This window comes from Rhopalosiphum padi, chromosome 3 (assembly GCF_020882245.1).
Source record: "Rhopalosiphum padi isolate XX-2018 chromosome 3, ASM2088224v1, whole genome shotgun sequence".
Taxonomy (NCBI): domain Eukaryota; kingdom Metazoa; phylum Arthropoda; class Insecta; order Hemiptera; family Aphididae; genus Rhopalosiphum; species Rhopalosiphum padi.
Genome location: NC_083599.1, coordinates 39,336,529 through 39,355,889, shown reverse-complemented (window position 1 = coordinate 39,355,889; position 19,361 = coordinate 39,336,529). Strand labels below are relative to the sequence as shown.

The 19,361-nt window shown below is 27.9% G+C and overlaps 1 protein-coding gene across 1 annotated transcript; it reads right to left on the bottom strand.

Moving 5' to 3' along the window:
* Positions 1-9,056: 9,056 nt before the first annotated feature.
* Positions 9,057-19,361, bottom strand: LOC132924481 (ribonuclease 3). Its single transcript, XM_060988831.1, has 2 exons — positions 18,930-19,361; positions 9,057-14,395 (listed from the first exon to the last, which is right to left on the bottom strand). The coding sequence occupies exon 2, from the start codon at positions 14,310-14,312 to the stop codon at positions 10,449-10,451; it is 3,864 nt and encodes a 1,287-aa protein (XP_060844814.1). The 5' UTR covers positions 14,313-14,395; positions 18,930-19,361; the 3' UTR covers positions 9,057-10,448.

Below are 19,361 nucleotides of genomic sequence, written 5' to 3'. Positions count from 1 at the left end.
AACTAAGACCAACATTAAATTCTGATTGCCCCATCCTTTTCAGCATCAAAATTTAATACCGCTCTGCTGCACGGTCAGTAGACACGTTGGCAGGTCGCTGTAGTCTATAATATATATTGTATAAGTATATGTTTATTCTTCGCGTTGTTGAAAATGACCTCTCACAAGAAAATGAACTGACAGATAATGTGATTGCTAAATACGCACGAACTACGAGTCACAAATAGTATTATGTGACATTGTGACGTCGGTTGGTATGGTCTATTCCACGATTTCTACGTAAATTTGCCAACTGATTGTCGTCAGTACTGCAAATTTCCCACCAACTATACCTAAAGTTAGCTTGATTACCTACGTGGTTATCGAGGCACTAATCGAATCATTCGTGTTCAATTGCACGAAAATTGACTATTCTTTCCAATGTATTATATAGTTAAATCATTAGTTTTTTTTGGGGGGAAGTCCCCTAGCCCCCTCTAATTGCGTCTATGGACTCGTGCACGTGTGTAAGACAGAGACAACACATGCAGCTACTACGTCCTCTTAATAAGTTTAACACTTAAACTTAAAGCTTGGTATATAATATTGTTGGATGCACTTACATTAATATTTTAATTTGGTGCGGCGACAAGTCCTGCGTCGTAACGTTTGCCACCCTGGCGATCTACAGCAGACGCCGCGCCATGTAAACTTTGTCCCTCCGGAGGGGGACCGCATACCGTCGCGGTCTAGCCGATGACGCTGGTGCCCGCCGCCACTGCCGCTGTGTCTTTTGTATTTTTCCGCTCGTCTAGCGGAGCAGTCCCTTTATTGTCTTCGTTCGTCGTCGCAAAACCGTTGCGCCATCGCCGTATTCCGTCTTTGGTTTACGCGCGAATCCGAACTCTCGCGTTCATCGACGTGCCGCACACGTCCCGTGTCCACGAACTATTAGTTTTCTTTTTTGTTCTGGCTTTTGCGCCAAGCGAATAGTCTTTTTCGCTTCGTGCCATCGCCCGTCCGAATCATCGCGGTGCGACCGAAGCCGTTCGCGACCAAGTGCTTTCCGTTTGTTCAACGTGACGCGAACACGGTTAATTGTTATTTTCGTCGTATTATAAATTATAATATATTATTTAATGCCGGAATCCAGTCAATCGCGTTCAACTATATCTAAATCTCGTGTCCGCGATACAAGTTTTGCCGTGTAAACCCCCCCCCCCCCCCGTACGCAGTACTTACTTACACGCGACCCGTGTTGTCCAACCGACGTTCAGTGGAGTGTCGCCGTCTGGTACTCTGGTCGGTCCCTGCTTGCTGTTCCATCGACGTGCCGGGACAACGGCAACAACAGCCGCCGTCATCGCCAACGCCTGCCATCAGCTGTTATCAGGTCGTACACAAATGTCTTGTTTATTATTTTTGTATCTTTATTATTCTGTTTTGTCACCAATGTGGTAGGTTCCTACGGCATCTATTTTATATTTTATGTAATCGAGTCGATCTAGTTGTGATTGTGCTATACCAGTATACAGGCGCGGATCCAGAGTAAATATTAAGGGGAGGCAATATATGTTGTTCAATAATTCTATTATTATATTATAATTATTACCATCCATTATATTATATACAATATATATATTTATTATTATTTTAATTTTATTATATACATAATCAATGCTATTACTATACCTAAATATTTCTTAAAATATTAAAGGAATTAATTTAAAACTAAAATTTAAAAAAAAAACTAGGTAGATGCATTGAAAAGAACACTCTTTATTTAAGAACAATTAGAAAAACTATTAAAAAAATATTGAATATTAATTAACCAATATATTAATAATTATAAAGCAAAATCTAATTTTCTTTTTGTTTTTGAAAATCTGTCAATGACTTGACCTTCTTTTATATGTTTCGAATAAGGAAATGGCATAAATGCAGATTAGCTCCCAAGCGATTTTTTGGAATTTTTTTTTTCAAAATATGTGTTTTTGCATGCCTAATTTGATGGTACTTTCAAAAAAAGCCGGTCGAACTTATTTTGGAAGTTATGGTAAAAAAACTTCAAAATGCTCAATTTTTTCAAAAATCGTGTTTTTGAATTTGAAATATCAAAAATTTAAGTTTTTAGAATTTTTTTTTTAGAAATGTTTGTATTTAAATGCTCAACATTTTGGTGGAATCAGAATTTGCCTATCGTACTTACTTTTTATGTTATTGTTAATAAACCACATAAAACTGAATTATAAAGTTATTTCAAACATTTGCATATTTGAGAAACTCAAAATTGATTTTTTTGACTTTTTTTTTCATTCGATGAGTAATAACATAAATAAGTTTTTGGTGAAATCAGAACTGACTTATATTTTTTGGTTTGGAAGATATAGATTAAAATAATAAGCAACAAAAAATCAAAATGTATAGGTAATGTATTTTATTCATAAATATAATATTCAATATTCTATTTGATACAACATAAAATATCTGCATCTATTCGGGTCAGAATATGATTTTGCACACGTATAATATGGTTTATCTATATGTATACCTGATTTGGTGACACGCAATGACGCCTGTGTATGACAGTCACATAAGTGGTAATCTTCTGCCATGTATTTAAAATTTTAAAGTACCTACATCTTGAGGGGTCCGTGTAATTTTTTTGGCATACAACAAATTGTGTTGTACTATTTTCAAAAAAAGCATTTGGTTTGTCACGTATTGAAACAGGTGGGTAAAAAGAAGTATACAAGTGGTATATAAAAACCATTTTTAAATCCATGGATTGCATAAAGTTGTAAAAAATACTTAGGAACGTATTCAAATGTGCCATCTATAAATATGTCATCACACTGTGTGAGTAAATTAATATTTGTTCTCGTCGTAATACAAATGAAGTTTTGATTTTCAGAAACATGAATAAATTTTTCGTTTTTAAATTTAAAGCGATCTTCGTTTTGCATTTCTTTAAGTTGTGTGATAGCACTATTTAATGACTGTGGAAATGTTGGGTATTCTTTTCGACGTAAATCATACATACTTTTTCGAACAGATTTAATATAATTATGAGGTACTTCATAATCCGCTTTTAAAAGCTCAGTTCTTATAATTTTTGAAGGTCTTACTGAAATCGTGTCATTAGCTTTTCTTTTACAATTTTCTCGCAAAATTTGACGTTGGATTTTTTCTACAGTATCTAATGTATGCTTGTGTTCTCTCAGTATTTCCAATAGAAATGTATGTTTTGAGTCAGTTAAAATACTTGCAGTACATGTTTTATGTACGCACCTCCATTTCACTTTTCCGTCATTTCGTTGACGAATATGCCGATATTTATATGTATTTACCAACGCTAAATCGTTGCCCTTTTCAGATTTTATTATCTCCAATTGATTCTCCATGCCTATCAATTAACTTATAAATTTTAACACCGTAAAAATTCGTACTCACGCGCTGCGTTTTAACTAGACAGTTCTGACTAGACTGGTATATTTTACCATAGCCATACTGACAACACCAACCAACAACTATATTTTATAGTTATAGTTTATATAGATATAGATTATCGTTATAATGTTAGGTCGCATAACAAATTGTTCAAGATATAATATGATTATTATCTATCGCGTTATTCCGAGACCAAGTTCGACGACCTTTGTACGGATTAAGCTCGGCAAGTTCAACAGTCGTTCCCTCCTCGAGTACGTGTCCAAATGAAAATGAAGGCTATATATTTTCTGATTACATACTAAAGTCGTACATAGAATCTGGTTGTCTATTCCCCCCTGAATTATGGGCAAGTGAACCTTCAATTAGTCCTTAGTAACTTACATTTTATTTTTTATAATACATTTTATTTAGGGATACTGAAAAAAATTGTTTTGTTAGAACCACAAATGGAGCAGAAAGTTTTTATAAAATGTACAACGGACAATTTCACAGTGCTCACCCACCAACGCATGTAGTAATATCTGTACTAATGGAAATACAAGCCGAAACTATGACAAAAATCACTTCAATTGCTAGAAACGTGCACAGTAAAATGGGATCATCCGATTTAAAACATATATGTAACGTTATAGAACATTTTAATAATTATAAAACGCATAAAAATATTATAAAATATTTAACATCTATTGGCTTTATGTATCAAGGGAAAAAATTATATTACATCATAATATTTATATAATAAGTAGGTATATAATATATATAAATATATATGATAAACCGTTTGTAATAAATTTGACAACGTTGCACCCAATTCCTATTGTATTCCTATAAACAATAAAGTGTGCGGAATCGTGTTCAAAAAAAAAAAAACGTGCGGAATCGTATTCCTCCCGAAACAGGTAATCCACAATGACAAACATATAAACTTGCATCGAACATCCAACGATTCATCATGTGTTCGGGTGTGTGCTGTATAGCTAAGTAAAGTACCGCCACATAGGTAATATAATTTGAATAATTTGATCATTATTACACAAACATTGCAGAAATTGTGCGATTCAATTTAATTATAGTATGCGACGCCGTCTAAATTCATTAATCAGTCCACAAATCTTAGACTGTTTTTAATAGGTAAAAAATATGAATTTATAGTTCTTTTTAATTCATTTACTGTGATGATTGTGCCTGCGAATAGTGATAGATAATAAAATGATTAATTGATTTTGATGTGAAATATTCAAAAAAATCAAAATATTCGATATTGTCAGAGTGTGAAAAAAGTTGACTAAAATACATCTATTATATATAATATGGCGTGGGTCTCACACCTAAACACTAATTATTCAGGTTTAAATAATAATGAAAATATTTGGTTTGCGCGGTAATACAACGGGAGTCACGAACTCAATATTTTTATTAAATTATAATTTGTAATATGTATGCAACAACAAAATATAGGTATTTAATATTAAATCACACCATCGTCTTAAGCACATGAATATACTTAGGATTATGAAAAAAAATTCTGAAATACCAATTTAAGTTATTAAAATAATTGTGTAAATCAAACTACTCAATCGGTTCTATGTCACGCGGCTATTCATCAACTCATTATATCGTTAAATAATCATTTTTTTTAAATTTAGTGTTGTGATGTCCTTCAGAAATTACTGTAATAAAATTACTTATAAATGTTATGACTTATGATACTTATAATACTAATTGTATATATCAAACTTTGATAATCAAAAATATTATTAAAGATTCCAGAAATTAATGTTATTAAGTAGGGTGGATAATTTTTGTAATAATAAGTATTATTAATAAGTTAATAGGCCTATAGGCTATGATTGCAGAAATATTTGTAATATTTATATGGTATAAAGTATAAACAGTGGCGGCTCCAGTGGCGCAACTGGAGTTCAAATCTTGTGGGTGCTACAATTATGAATTGCTTATTAAGTCGTGGAGGGCTCTGCCCCCCACTCCGCCCATATTTACATAATCCCAATATTAAGATTATACTAGTATTATTTTTTTTTCATTTTTGGAATGAACCATTTACTATGGTACCTATTTGATTATTTTAATTATATTACATTCTAAAGTGTCAAACATAATTTTCTATCAATATTTGTAAATTTGTTTAATATTTCTTCAAAAACAATGCCATTAACTAGGTCTCTCTCAATATTTATGACTTCAATAAATGCATACTTTAAAATAAAATTGCATTTTATTACATTTTATTATTATTTCATGATAATGTCGGAATTTGAGTATATTTCAAAATATATTTATTGAAAAATATGTCCCTATAAAAACGTTGCCAATATATTGCTTGTAAATATATATAAATAAATAAATATAAAATAAAAACCTGATTTAAACTAAAGGTCGTTGCTTGGCGAGGCTGATAATTTGTCGTTCATTTGTATTTGAAGACCTATCAAAATATTCAAAATCCCTAGTTGTAAATTTTAATTCTTGAAGTAAATATAATATATTATACCATAATTGTGCATATTTTCCCCCATATATTAAATATTATTTTTATCAAAAACTTAACGTAAACAAAACAACAAATACATATTTAGCGCATATTTTGATAGTTTTTAGTGCATGAACTTCCCGGTCCTATTTATGATACTTAAATTACTAATTAGTAAAGCGCTGCTGTAACATGTTGCTTCGCAATTAATTTTTCAAACTCCTCATTGAGGAAAAACTTCGTTCGCATGTCGCAGAACTGATAGGTATTAATGCAACCTGCATTAACTTTTAAACATTTGGAAATAGTTCTTTATTTAGTACTTTTTATTATGTCATCTAAGCATCTAACCTATTTTTTAAACTGTTTTTTGATGCATTTTTGTTTTTATGCACTCTGTGTTTGAATTTATTGTGTCCTAAAATCATAGAATATTTTTGAACTTTCTAAAAAGTAATAATTTTATTACGTTGGATACTTAATAAATTATCTAATATGCACTTTATAACGCTGAATAAAATATTAAATATTTTCATAATCCATATTTACAAAATGATTAATGGCTTTGGCCATCTGAAGATTTTAATTTGAAAACCTAAACTCTAAATTATTAATAATTGTTTTTATGACTAAATAATTAACGAATTGAACACACAATTTCACTATAATGGTGATACTATAATATACATTTTATCATTGACTTATTAACAAGTTAATAAGTCAATGCATTTTATTAATCAGTATACAAGATAAAAAAAATAAATAAATGATAATAAAATTTAAAAAAATAAAACTACATTGTTACAACTATAGATATTTTAAATTACAAAGACAAATGGAACTTGGAGGTGCTTAAAGTAAAGCTGGGAGTGCTCCAGCACCCCTTAGCACCCCCGTAGTTTATAACTAACTTTAAAACTTTTTGTAACTTTTTACCGTATAAAACTATAAACATTTAGTAACTTTTATAAGTATACAATAATGTAAAAAAAATTATCGTAATAATATTTGCAATGATCAAATGAAAAAGAAATATAAGAAACTAAAATGTATTTAATACAAATTACATACCATTTTTAGGTATCGTCGAACAAAAGGTTGGCAGTTGGCAGTTGTACAGAATAAAATGATAGAAAATGAAAATATTTACAATGGTAGGTATATAAAAATGCAGGCGATTACGATATGATACTTCATTCGGCATCCGTCGCGTCATCAGCCGGCACAATTAGAAATTACAGAACTATAAATAAAACTATCCGCTAAGCGCTAAACAATGTACCTATTTATTATTATTTAATGTAAATAAAAACTAAATATAAGATGCTAATTTATTAAAAAATATAATTTTTTTCATCATTTGTCATATTAATAAAGTAAATTGATTTTTTTTTGTGACATTAGGGGGGGGGGGCAACGCTCCCATGCCCCCGCCGGCCGCCATGTATCTGCGCCTGTACCAGTATTGACTAACATTAGTTTATAAGATATTTTATTAATTGTGGAAGGAACATCAATAAATTTGTTCTAAACTTTTCTATACCGACTATACCACTAAACATTGTTATTGACATCTTAGGGACCTCGCACTCAACATTGATCTTGTAGTTAAGTAAATTTATTTGAATCAACCTATTGTACAGTCCACCTTCCCATCCTATAATTCCTATAGGGTACCGACAATCGACGTGGCGACGTAAGTATTCACGTACAACGGGTTGCGTGTGGGTCGTCGTCGGTGCACGTATACACACATACACTTGTACACTCGTCTGCCAGCTTCTTGTGCTGCCTCTCGCATAAATATCATACCTAAGTAAATAGGCGTATAAAAAAAATATTTGTATTTCTTTAAATTTTAAGTTAATTTTTTAAAATAACAAAATAAAATCTTATAGTATTAATAAATGTATAAATTGAAATACTTTAAATAGGTAAAGCTTAAGAAAATATAGTTTCATAACTTATATAGAGCATAAAATATTTACAATGATTTATCATAAACAATCTTTTTAAACTATCTTTTGGCTTTTTGACTAAAAATAATATATCTCATTTTCTATAGTCAATATGATATATATAAATGTAATTTCTTAAGATTAAAATATTATATATTTATTAAAATAATAATGTCAAAAACAAATTTAGAAATCACCTAATCATGTACCTATAGCTCATATAATAAAATATATAATGTACACAATTTAAATTAATAACTCAACAATATTTTTCATATGCACAAGAGAATAAAATAAAATATTTTTTGTTCTTATTAGGTATATGGGTTTTACTGTACAAAATTACAAATTAACTAATAGTGTTAAAGTAACATAATGTTTCATATATTTTTGTTCGTTAATATTATGATAAACATTATCTATAATTTGTGGATAGATTAAGTATTAAAACTAAACTAACCATTGATACTTTCTATATTTTAATATAGGTAACTAATAAATTATTAATGGTTAAAAATAATTGAAATTATTTTAAATTAAAACATGCTTATATTTATAAAAAATGTAAATATTAAAAATCTATCCAGTCAATGCACAGGAAATACTCTTCTTTATAAAATATATAATAGGTACTTTTGCCCTAAACTAAACCAGAGAGTCGTAATCGTGGAAATACGGAGTATCTTTTTTCCTATATTATGTGGGAGATAGACAGATAAAACAAATGATGATATAGCAGTCCATTAAACAAATAAAATATAATAACATTGCAGTGTAACCAATAAATTAATATAACTTTTTTTTAAAATCAACATAGTATCAAACTTGAGAAGATAAAATTTTATACCGTGTTAACAGTAATTATTTTATGCCAGTATGGCAGTATTTAAAAATTCCAATTTCCAAAATAAAAACATGAAATAGTTTGATTATTTACTAAGACTGTTTAAAATATATACATTATATGCACTTATGAAAAAGTATGTCCTAACCCTCCAAACATGCCATTATATGCAAAATTAAATTTGGTCTATGGAATCAGTTGGGTCTGAATCACCCAAATTTCAAACCCTATATAAGTGGATACACTCAGTATGAACAAGCAAATGCATAAAATTCTGGTTTTTAGTAATATCCCTTATATCTAGCTGTTCTACAGAAAAAAAAAACTCTAATAAAATTGTTATTGTATATATTTTTGAGTTGTACAAATACAATAAATATTACACAGTACTGGTGTTTGAGAATACATTCTATAAGGCATAACAATTTATCACACAATTGTGAAAAAATAAAAATAAATATGGTGAACATTATGCTATAATATTAACTTATTTATAAGCTTAGTGGAATAATAATAATATTAATTATATCAAAAGACATGAACAAATAATTATTTTATTTTTACAATATTACACTTATACATATATAAACATTTTGTATTATCATTAAAAGTAGGTATCAAAACAAGAAAAAACAATTATCTAGGTACATGTTTTCAATATTTTTTTTATATACCTACTGTGAATAATAAAGAAAAATGCAAATACCTAGTAAAATATTAATATTCATATAATCAATTATTATTACATATATTAAATACATAAAAAAAGCATTAACACAAAAATATCCAAACATTTTTATTTCAGTCAATTATATAAAACGTGCAATAAAACTAAGGCTAGAAAAATAATTAGTATAACAATAGTATGTAGGAAACAAAGTACAGTTTGTATAAATGTAAGGGGAAATATTATTTTTCATTAGCCATAGTCATATAGATAATATTAGAAAACGTCATGGCCAAACTTGTATATTCATTTCAATGATATTAGTATTATGTTGAAAATGAAAATTTTAAATTATTTATTGCTATAATAGTTCTAAATAAAATTTTTTTTTTTTAGAACTTATACATTTAAAAAAATGTTATTTACCCTTGACAGAACTTGATAAATAAAATCATAAATATTAAACATTACATTTATTTAACTAAATAGAGCAAAATAAAATTTTAAAAAAACTGAGTAAATTATATATTATGTATATTGTATATTATATCTATATATTATTATTGTATATTAATTGTAATTGTGTATTACATACCTTAAATAAATTATTTTTACTGTTTATAGTCATTATGGTAATAATTTTAATTCAGTATATTGTCAATACAGTATATAAACTATATTAGAAGGCACATTTTAAAACTGGCACCTAATATGCTAATATCTAGTTCATCAATTTAATGATTAATTATTCAAAATTTAATTATAAAATTGATGAAGTTTATTGGTATAAAAATAATCTGGTTAGATTATAGTTAATCTAAACTTATGCAACAATTAAATAAAATTTAAAAAAGATAATTCTGTTATACCAAATAGTACTGAAATAAATGTAATCATATTAATGTAAAATACATGTACAGCCTTTAATAATTAACTTGCTAACACAGTTGTTATTAAAATTAATTTAAAATATAATCATTCCATCACATTTTGTCTTAAAATATATTAGATAAAAATAATACATTACACATAAATGCGAAAGCGTAAAAATTGTCTTCATTTTCTTTTCTTTTTTTTTTCTGGTTCTGAATAATTCTCTATATCAGTATTTTTATTAGCACATAATACCGCTAATAGTTTTCTATGGAGTTTTCTTTTAGCCAAATCTAAATCACTCATGTCCGATTCATTTTTGGTTGAATTGGATTCTATTAACTTAATTATGTCATCAATGTTTGCTTGACCATCTGAACACTGATGACGTAAGCTTCTTGATATAGCACGCCTTTGATGATCCAACTGCGGGAATAAATCTTTAGATACTTCTAATGCACTATTAGCAGCATTCATTTCAGCTCGTTGTATACTATGGCCAGTAGCCTGTGACAACCTCACACTTTTAAAGTAAACAGCAACTGTATATTTTCGACCATTAGTTGGTCCCATACATTCTATCACTTTATATACTGGTATATCTGGTTCACCACCATCAACTGATCGTAATGTTAGACAACATTGCTGTAGTTTAGATTTTGGGTCATTCCAGTCTTGTTTAAGAATAAAATCATGTAGACGAGGGAAGAAACATATATTACAGAATGCTTGACAGAATGTTAGGCCTTTGTCAATATATAAAGCTCCAAGAAATGCTTCTAACAAATCAGCTCTATCTTTTGTTTTTAATTCGGCTTTTGGATTTGCATATAATGCATAACTGACCATACCTAAATCGTCACATACTACAGATTGAGTTCGATTGTTTACTAAAGAACTCCGAAGGAGAGATAAGTGACCTTCATGATGTTCTGGAAAATATTTGTACAAATAATCTGAAGCTATTAATTGCAAAACAGTATCCCCCAAAAACTCAAGTCGTTGATTTGAACCAAGTGTTAAATTTGTGAAACCCACACTTCTGTCAGTAAATGCTCTGGCTAATAATCTTATATGGGTAAATTTTATGCCTATAGAGTCTTCAAAGTTTGTTAGTTTTTGAAGTAATGGTAGTTTTTTAATCCATTTACGATCACCTTCAGGTTCTTGTTGTTGCAAGGGATGTTTGGGGTAGTTTACCCAAATATCGAGGTATTCTGGTGAATCCCTATAAAATGTTTTTCCAAACACACGATCAGCTACATTAATACCACCATCTAAAAACAGAGCACCCATCAAAGCTTCAAAACAATTAGCCATTGCATGCTTTAGCTCAGAATCATGACATAAATCAGAGCCATGAGCATATAGCATATAATCATCTAACTTCAAAGTCTTTGCCAAAACAGCAAGATGTTGATTTTGAACAATAGCTGCTCGAAATGTGGCTAATCCTCCTTCTTCAATGTCTGGAAACATATTAAATAAATGAATAGAAGACACAAACTCAACAACAGCATCTCCCAAAAATTCTAGACGCTCATTGTGCATTATATTTGATTCCATTTCTGATTTTTTACCAAACCGTGACATTATATTGATTAATGTATTTATACCTCTTTTTCTTGTGTTCATATAATGAATACGCCTATCTCCATATTCAGGTTGTCTTATACCACAATTGGTAAGAGTATTTCTTGCATGATCAGGATTAGTACCAAAATTTTCTCTGTATGAAGGATGAGTTAATGCAAGTTGAAGTAAATATTTGTTCTTAAATTTATATTCTATAGTATCTTCTAAGTATTCCAAAGATTTATGGAATCTAAAATGGCACACAAGTACTGGTAAAAGCATTGCATGTTGAACAATATCACACATGAGTCCAGTTTTATAAAATCCTTTACTAGAAACTGCAGCAGTCACTCCACGTTTCATTTTATTATGGGATCTCATTTCTTGTAAAGACCTTTCTTTCATTTCCAGTTTTCTTTTATCTTCGAATGATGGTTTGGGCATATTTGCTAGAAGATGTCTAAATTTCACATAATCACGCCAGCCTTTTTGATAATCTGGGTTACCAGCATAACTAAGTTGAGGTGGCCGAATACCAAAATGTACCAAAACTGGATAATCATTGTTTACTTTTTTTTCATTACCTTCATTTACAGTATCTCTATCTAACTGATCAACACGTATCGAAAATGGTTTAGTTCTAGGGTTTGTAACTATCATGCCTTTATATTCATCTACTATATTTTGCCATTCATTCATAGGCATATTTTTTAAAGCAGATAAAGAGTTTTCTTCAAAAAGTAATTTGTTGCTCTTTAATAGATATTTAAGAACTTCATTCATAGAAAGTACTTCTTTGCCATTACCAAGCAAATCTCTTACAAAGCGAGGCATGAAATGAAATTGAGGACATCCATCTTTATTACCTACACCATGCAAATCTAAATCAACTAATTCCAAAATATCTTTAAATAAATAATCATAAAATAATTGCAACTCCTTCACTATAAAGTTATCTGGAATCTTTTCTTCAATGTATAATATTGCATAATTAGTGTTGAAACGAATAACTTTACAAGTGGGTAAGATAGGAATAGGGTAGTGAGATAGTAATGAAAAGCCTTCAAAAGTATATTTATTTCCTTTATATTCAATAACTGTAGGGCTCTTTAGTAAAAAATTTGTTGGTGGAGTAATAGTAATTCTATAATGAAATAATTTGTTACTATTATTTGAATTTGGTAAACAAGGTTCAAAGGGACCTTCTCCAACATAAATATTATGCCGTATACCAGATCTTTGCGATTTAACACTACATTTACACATTGGACCATCATTCATTTCTCCAACCTCATTATACCATAATTCTGAGTGAAGTCTATCTGGATGTGAACATTTTCTATCGAGCTCTTTAAGTGTAGAATTTTCTTTTTCATAGTAATCATCATCATCATCATCATCATCATCATCGTCATCATCAGATGTACTAGAACCATTATTACCTGAACATTTATGTTTATGTTTATGAACATTAACATTGACTTTACGAGGTTTACAAATAGCTGGTTTATTTTCATTAATATTAGAAACACGTTTTCCTAAAGTCTTTTCAAATTCATCACATACACTTAATGCGATCTTATTTCCAAAAATAACTTTTGAATTGTCATCAGGTTTTTGATAATATACATCTGTTGGTGCTGATTTGCTCCACTTTTTTTTTTCATAGTCAATTATTTGTTGAATAGACATATTAGATAATTTTTTCATTTCAGACACTTCGCTAGACATCTCTTCACTTGCTTTCGTACTTTTAACACTTTTTTCCCTACTAACATTACGAGATTTCGGAGATGAAGAACGGTGAGAACGTTTTGAAACACTAGAAGTATGGTTTGATGTTGATGAAGGTTTTCTATTAGTACTTTTTACACTATTATTCAAAAATTTAGATGTCAAATCAAACCATTCATCTTTTTTTTTTGATTCTTTAACATCATTACAAGCTTGATTAGACAAATATTGTTTGTTATTTACTGGTGATTTATAAGTGTCAGGTTGGTTGACATGTACGGGAATATTAGTTGTATATTTATCGTTATAGATTATACTATTTGATGAAGATTGTATGTATTCATTGGGAAATGTTTTTTTTGTTACACCTGTTAATGATTCGTTATTGAAATATCCAGTTATCTGTGATTGTTGAGGTTGAGGTATATTACTATATGGATACGCTGTTGAAGGTATATAACTACCATTGTTATAATTTATATTTGAAGAGCTTGTTGATGAAACCAAAGATTCATTAGTATATGGCATATTTGGAGTCATTATATTGTATCCCATATTGAAAGGAACATTAGCATTATTATAAGCAAATGGAGTAGTTAAAGGTGTGCTATTATAGTAATTGTTTGTTCCATTTTCTTTTGCTAGCTGAATATCAAATCCGTTATTATATGGACTTTGACTATAAGTCGTTGATTGGTTTTGCTGGTAATTAGATGAAGGCTGGTACGAACCCTCCATTGCTATAAAATGGTTATACAATGATGGTGTATTCCTATGTAAAGTATAGAAATAATTTTCTTAATCCTTCATAACAATTGAGCCTGAAAAAAAGTTTCATAATAATAAATTAAAATTACTTGTATAAATTTAAAATTATTTTTTCATTGACAATTTAAATTCAATTTTATTAATTTTACATTTATGATCAGATATTTTTAGTTGAAAAAATACAAAACTATGTTCTAATTGTTTTTCTATTTACTATAAAAATGTAATTCTAAATAAACTTATAATTCTCAAATGGAAACTTCTATTTGATATTTAAAAAATGATTAAAAAACATTAACTTTAAATTATAGTGTATTGCATCTTGTATTTATTTTGTAGTTGTTTCTTAAGCATATCTTAATATAACATTTATCCAATTTCCAATTTATCAATGAGATCCTTTTATTATAGAAACCAATTGTTATAAGTGTTAAAAAAATATTAAGATTAAACTTCCCCCTTCAACTCTTTTTATCATATTGTGTTTGCTTGGCACGGGTTAATAAATAATACTGAACTACCTAATTATACACTACTAAATATTTCTAGCACTTGTTTTAATACTCTAATGTTCATTAATGTGAATGCATAGTATATTAATTATTCAGTTCCATTTTTTGATTAATTTAATATAATACTATTTTAAAGATCATTAACACAATTTTGCTTGAATTTAAAAATGAAATATTTTTCATAATTTATATTTTTGTATTTCATACAAAATTGTAATAAATTACCTGCAAATAATATTACATAATTTCATTATATTGAAGTAACTAACTTAATTGAAAATAATTAATAATTCTGAAAAATGCAAGTCAAGTGACTAAGATAGATATTGTAATGCGATAATACAAAAATTGCAATATGGATAATAATAACATATTTTTAATATTAATCGTGAACATTACCATTTATCACAGATATTATTATACTTTTATAGTTTTGACTTATGTACTCACCAAAACCAGGCAAAAAACAAAAGGATCATTTTAATAATTATAAATAACAATTATATAACACATTAATTAATTACAATACATAAAATTACACAATGGATAATTAAGTATGTTATATTATATATTTATAATTAAGTAATAAATTATGCTTAAAAATAAATAAGGCTATAGTAGAAAAAAATTAACTTGATAAACAATTTAATTGATAATATAATATGTTCTCTTAGATCTTAGTATATATGATTACATTATTAACATATTTTTTATTAGGTTTATTTATAAAATATAAATCATGTTTGCTAATAATTAATTTTTGAGGATATTTTTTATAGTAAGGTACCTACTTAAAAAATATGTTTTCATACTATAAAAAGTAACTTTAAACTTAAACTAATTAAATTTAAAAAAAACTGGCTATCTCGTTGTATGTGCTCTACCAGCAATATTGCGACTGCAGTATGTGCTCTGCCATTTGTTGCACTCTACCGTGTTTTAACATTACCATTCAACAACCAAATTTAAATTTTAGACAATATATTCTCGTAGTAAATGCACTTTGTTAAAGGTGTTTTAATAACAAACAAAATTCTTACAAATAAGTAATATATTATTAAAAATTATTTTATATTATCATCATCACGTCATTTATTTCATTATCATTAATAATCATAAATATAAAAATAATTAGAAAAAATAAAAATAAAATTAAATAAAATACTTGTGCCATATCTCTCAGAAATGCGTTCAATTTGTCAATTATAAAGATATAAATTAGGTAGTAGAGCACATATGACAAGTGTCCCATAATTGCAAGCAGACTGTAATCTGTGGTAGAGTGCATACTACAAGATAGCTAAAAAACTGTTAAAACCATTATTCCGAGTATTATTATAGTAATATACTATTATTCCTAATTACTGAATTATTAAATAACTATTAGATACATAAATGATTTATAAATTAATAATATGAATAAAAATTAATTGAATTTAACACAGAGTAAAGTATAAAACATTTACAAATAGTTTCTAACTGTGCAAGTCAGTTAAAGTCAAAACAAGAATAAATCTTCACAGAATATAGACCCAATTAAACTTTTTTTCTAAATAATAGAATTATTTTATTTATAATCTATAATAAATAAATAAATAAATAAATGAAATTTAAAATTTAAAAGATTAATATTAAAATTAAAAGATAAATAAATCTAGAATTTAAGTAAGACTGATAATTCTATGAAATTTATCATTATAGTAATTGATTAGGTAAATTGATATTTTGATGTTGATATGTTTCCAGATATTGTTTTATTTAAATCAATTAAGTCATTTTTATTATTTATACTACTCTTTATAGTAAGTAATATTATCACTAAATTGTTATTAGTAATTAATATAGCAATACCTAATATACCTTAGATCATATAAACTGGATAGAGTTATGATTTAAAATCTTGAAGCATAGCAGTTCAGGCCCAAATTCACCACTGTGCATGCGTAAAACTGTTTTAAGATAAGTGATTACTGATGAATACACAACATAATATGACCGTTGTGACGCACTAATGTTGTCTTAGTCATTATTCATCATGACAAAATATACAGTAATATAATTTCTATTTTTCATTGAGTGTTTGAATTAAGTTCCTTTATTAGACTGTGAAAATTAATAAACTTGGCAAGTCATACAAATGTTGTATTTTATGTCTAAAGTCGTATAGTTCGTAAGCCAGTTAAATTATCTGATCTTAAATTTCATCGGTAAGCATGCTTTTGTATTATTATTTAATTTTTACTTTTATTACTGCAGGGCCCAAATAGCTTTTTATTACTTATTATTATTAGTAAATAGTAATTAGTATTTTATGGTATAAAATATGTTAATAGCTTATTTATTTTCATATATTTGGTAGTGTAGAATAACTTGATACACTTTTTATTTTATTAATCAATTGCTTGGAACTAATTCATTAAAAACATATTTAAATTTTTATATTTCTAACAAATGAAGAGAAAAGAAATGTGTGGTTGAATGCTTGTGGAGTAGAAGCTGATGAGTATTTGCCATATCGAAAGTTATGTTACAGACATTTTGATGAATCCTGTTATAATAAATCTGGCTTTTGATTAAAATTAGAAAAGATTTCCTACAAAGCAATTAAAAGGGAAAAATCATATGATCATCTTTTCAATTGTAAGTATCTACCCTTTATTTAGATTTTTTTAATACTATTTTTAAGTGTACATTATTTATGTTACTCAAATTAAAATGCTCAACCAGAAAGTTAGGAAATTAAAAAAAAAGTTATCATCATTAGAATTACTAATGAGTCATTTAAAACAAAAAAATCTTTTAAGCGATGAGGCCCATGATAATATTTTGGTAATTTTTGACAAGGATAATGTTAACTAATTAATTTTACTTTTTATTTTAGCTATTATTGTGTAATAATCTTTATAACAGTGTTTCTACTTGGTGTTTTATGATATCAAAAAGGTTAAGAAACCCTGCTTTATAAAATGTTTTCAAAGTTAAACAATCATAGCTCATATATTATTATTTTTTATTTGTATTTTATTTTATGTAGGATACAGCAAATGATTTTGTTAAACTATAAATTGAGGTTTAAAAGCTAAGAATTCAAAGTATAGCCCAGTTATACATAGTTATGCTCTGAAACTACTATTTTATTCATCAAAAGTCTACTATTTTGTGAGGAAAACCTTTAAAAATGTATTGCCCCACCCAACAATAAATAATATGTAAGTGGTATGTGTAGTAAATGGGGAACCTGGGTTTACTAGTGAAGCTTTCCAAACAATAACCTTGCAAGTTTTAAATTCTAATACAATCATAGATGAAATGGCTATTCGGAAGCAGGTATCATATATGCTAAGTTATTTTTTAATTAACAGCTTTTGTGGCAGTGAAAGGGCAAATTTACTTTCAAAATGTTTAGAATTATTTTCTGATTAGTACCTAATCCACATTCTTAGTTACTACCCATAGAGTAATATAGTACCCCATCCCGCGCGACCTAGTTAATTTTTCACGCATGTGCAATAAGCATATCAGGCCCAAACGTTTCTGCTTCAAACACGGACTATGCATGATATATGCTATAGCTTTATCTAGCGTATATGATCTAAATAATATACTAATTAAATGTTGATAAACCCATAAAATACTTCACACCTACTGTCAATGATTCAAATCATTTTAATGTTAATTTGTAATTAATATATATATATATATATATAAACTTATTATTAGCTCAGATCACATTTAACATTAAACACAAATAGTATTTGACATTAGAAATAAATATATCAATAAAATGTGTAGGTATTTCATACAATTTAAATACGGTCATATCCAAATCTAAGTTTAACAAATTTCATCGAAATTAACATTTTTCTTTGAATGTATAATATATAATAAAATAAAATGCCTAACTTTAACTAATACTAATCATAAGAGTTAGAGAATAAACACTGTGCTTCATGAAGACTTACTAATTTAAAACGGTGGAGTATTGGAATATGTATTACCCTATACACCAGTTCAAATTGGTAAATCCTCATGGATAACTCTGTACACGCGAATCATTGTTTGTGAAAATACTTACACTTATCATCTTCCAATATTATTGATGTATATTGTACATTTAAAACGCAGTTGAAGCTATTCCGTAAGAAGTAGGTCGAAGATATTCTCAATAACAAAACTATTATCGAATAAATATTGAAATCAAACGAGAAATTAACTGATATGACCGAAATCGCACTTGTTCGACATTAGTTTGTAAACTACTTATATCGAATTGTGATATCAGTATTTAGTTTCGAATAAACACCTGGAGGTTAGGTCTTTGGTGCACTCAAAAGTAACAATTATATAAAGATAAATAATGTAAAATTTAATAAATTATTCGTAGATTCTCACGTAATGTATCTTGGAAACCGCGATACATTATTACATTGACATTTAATAGACGATAATATTTTGTGCCTTGTGGTATCGCAAATTTATACAAAACAAGAAAATTTATAACAAATCG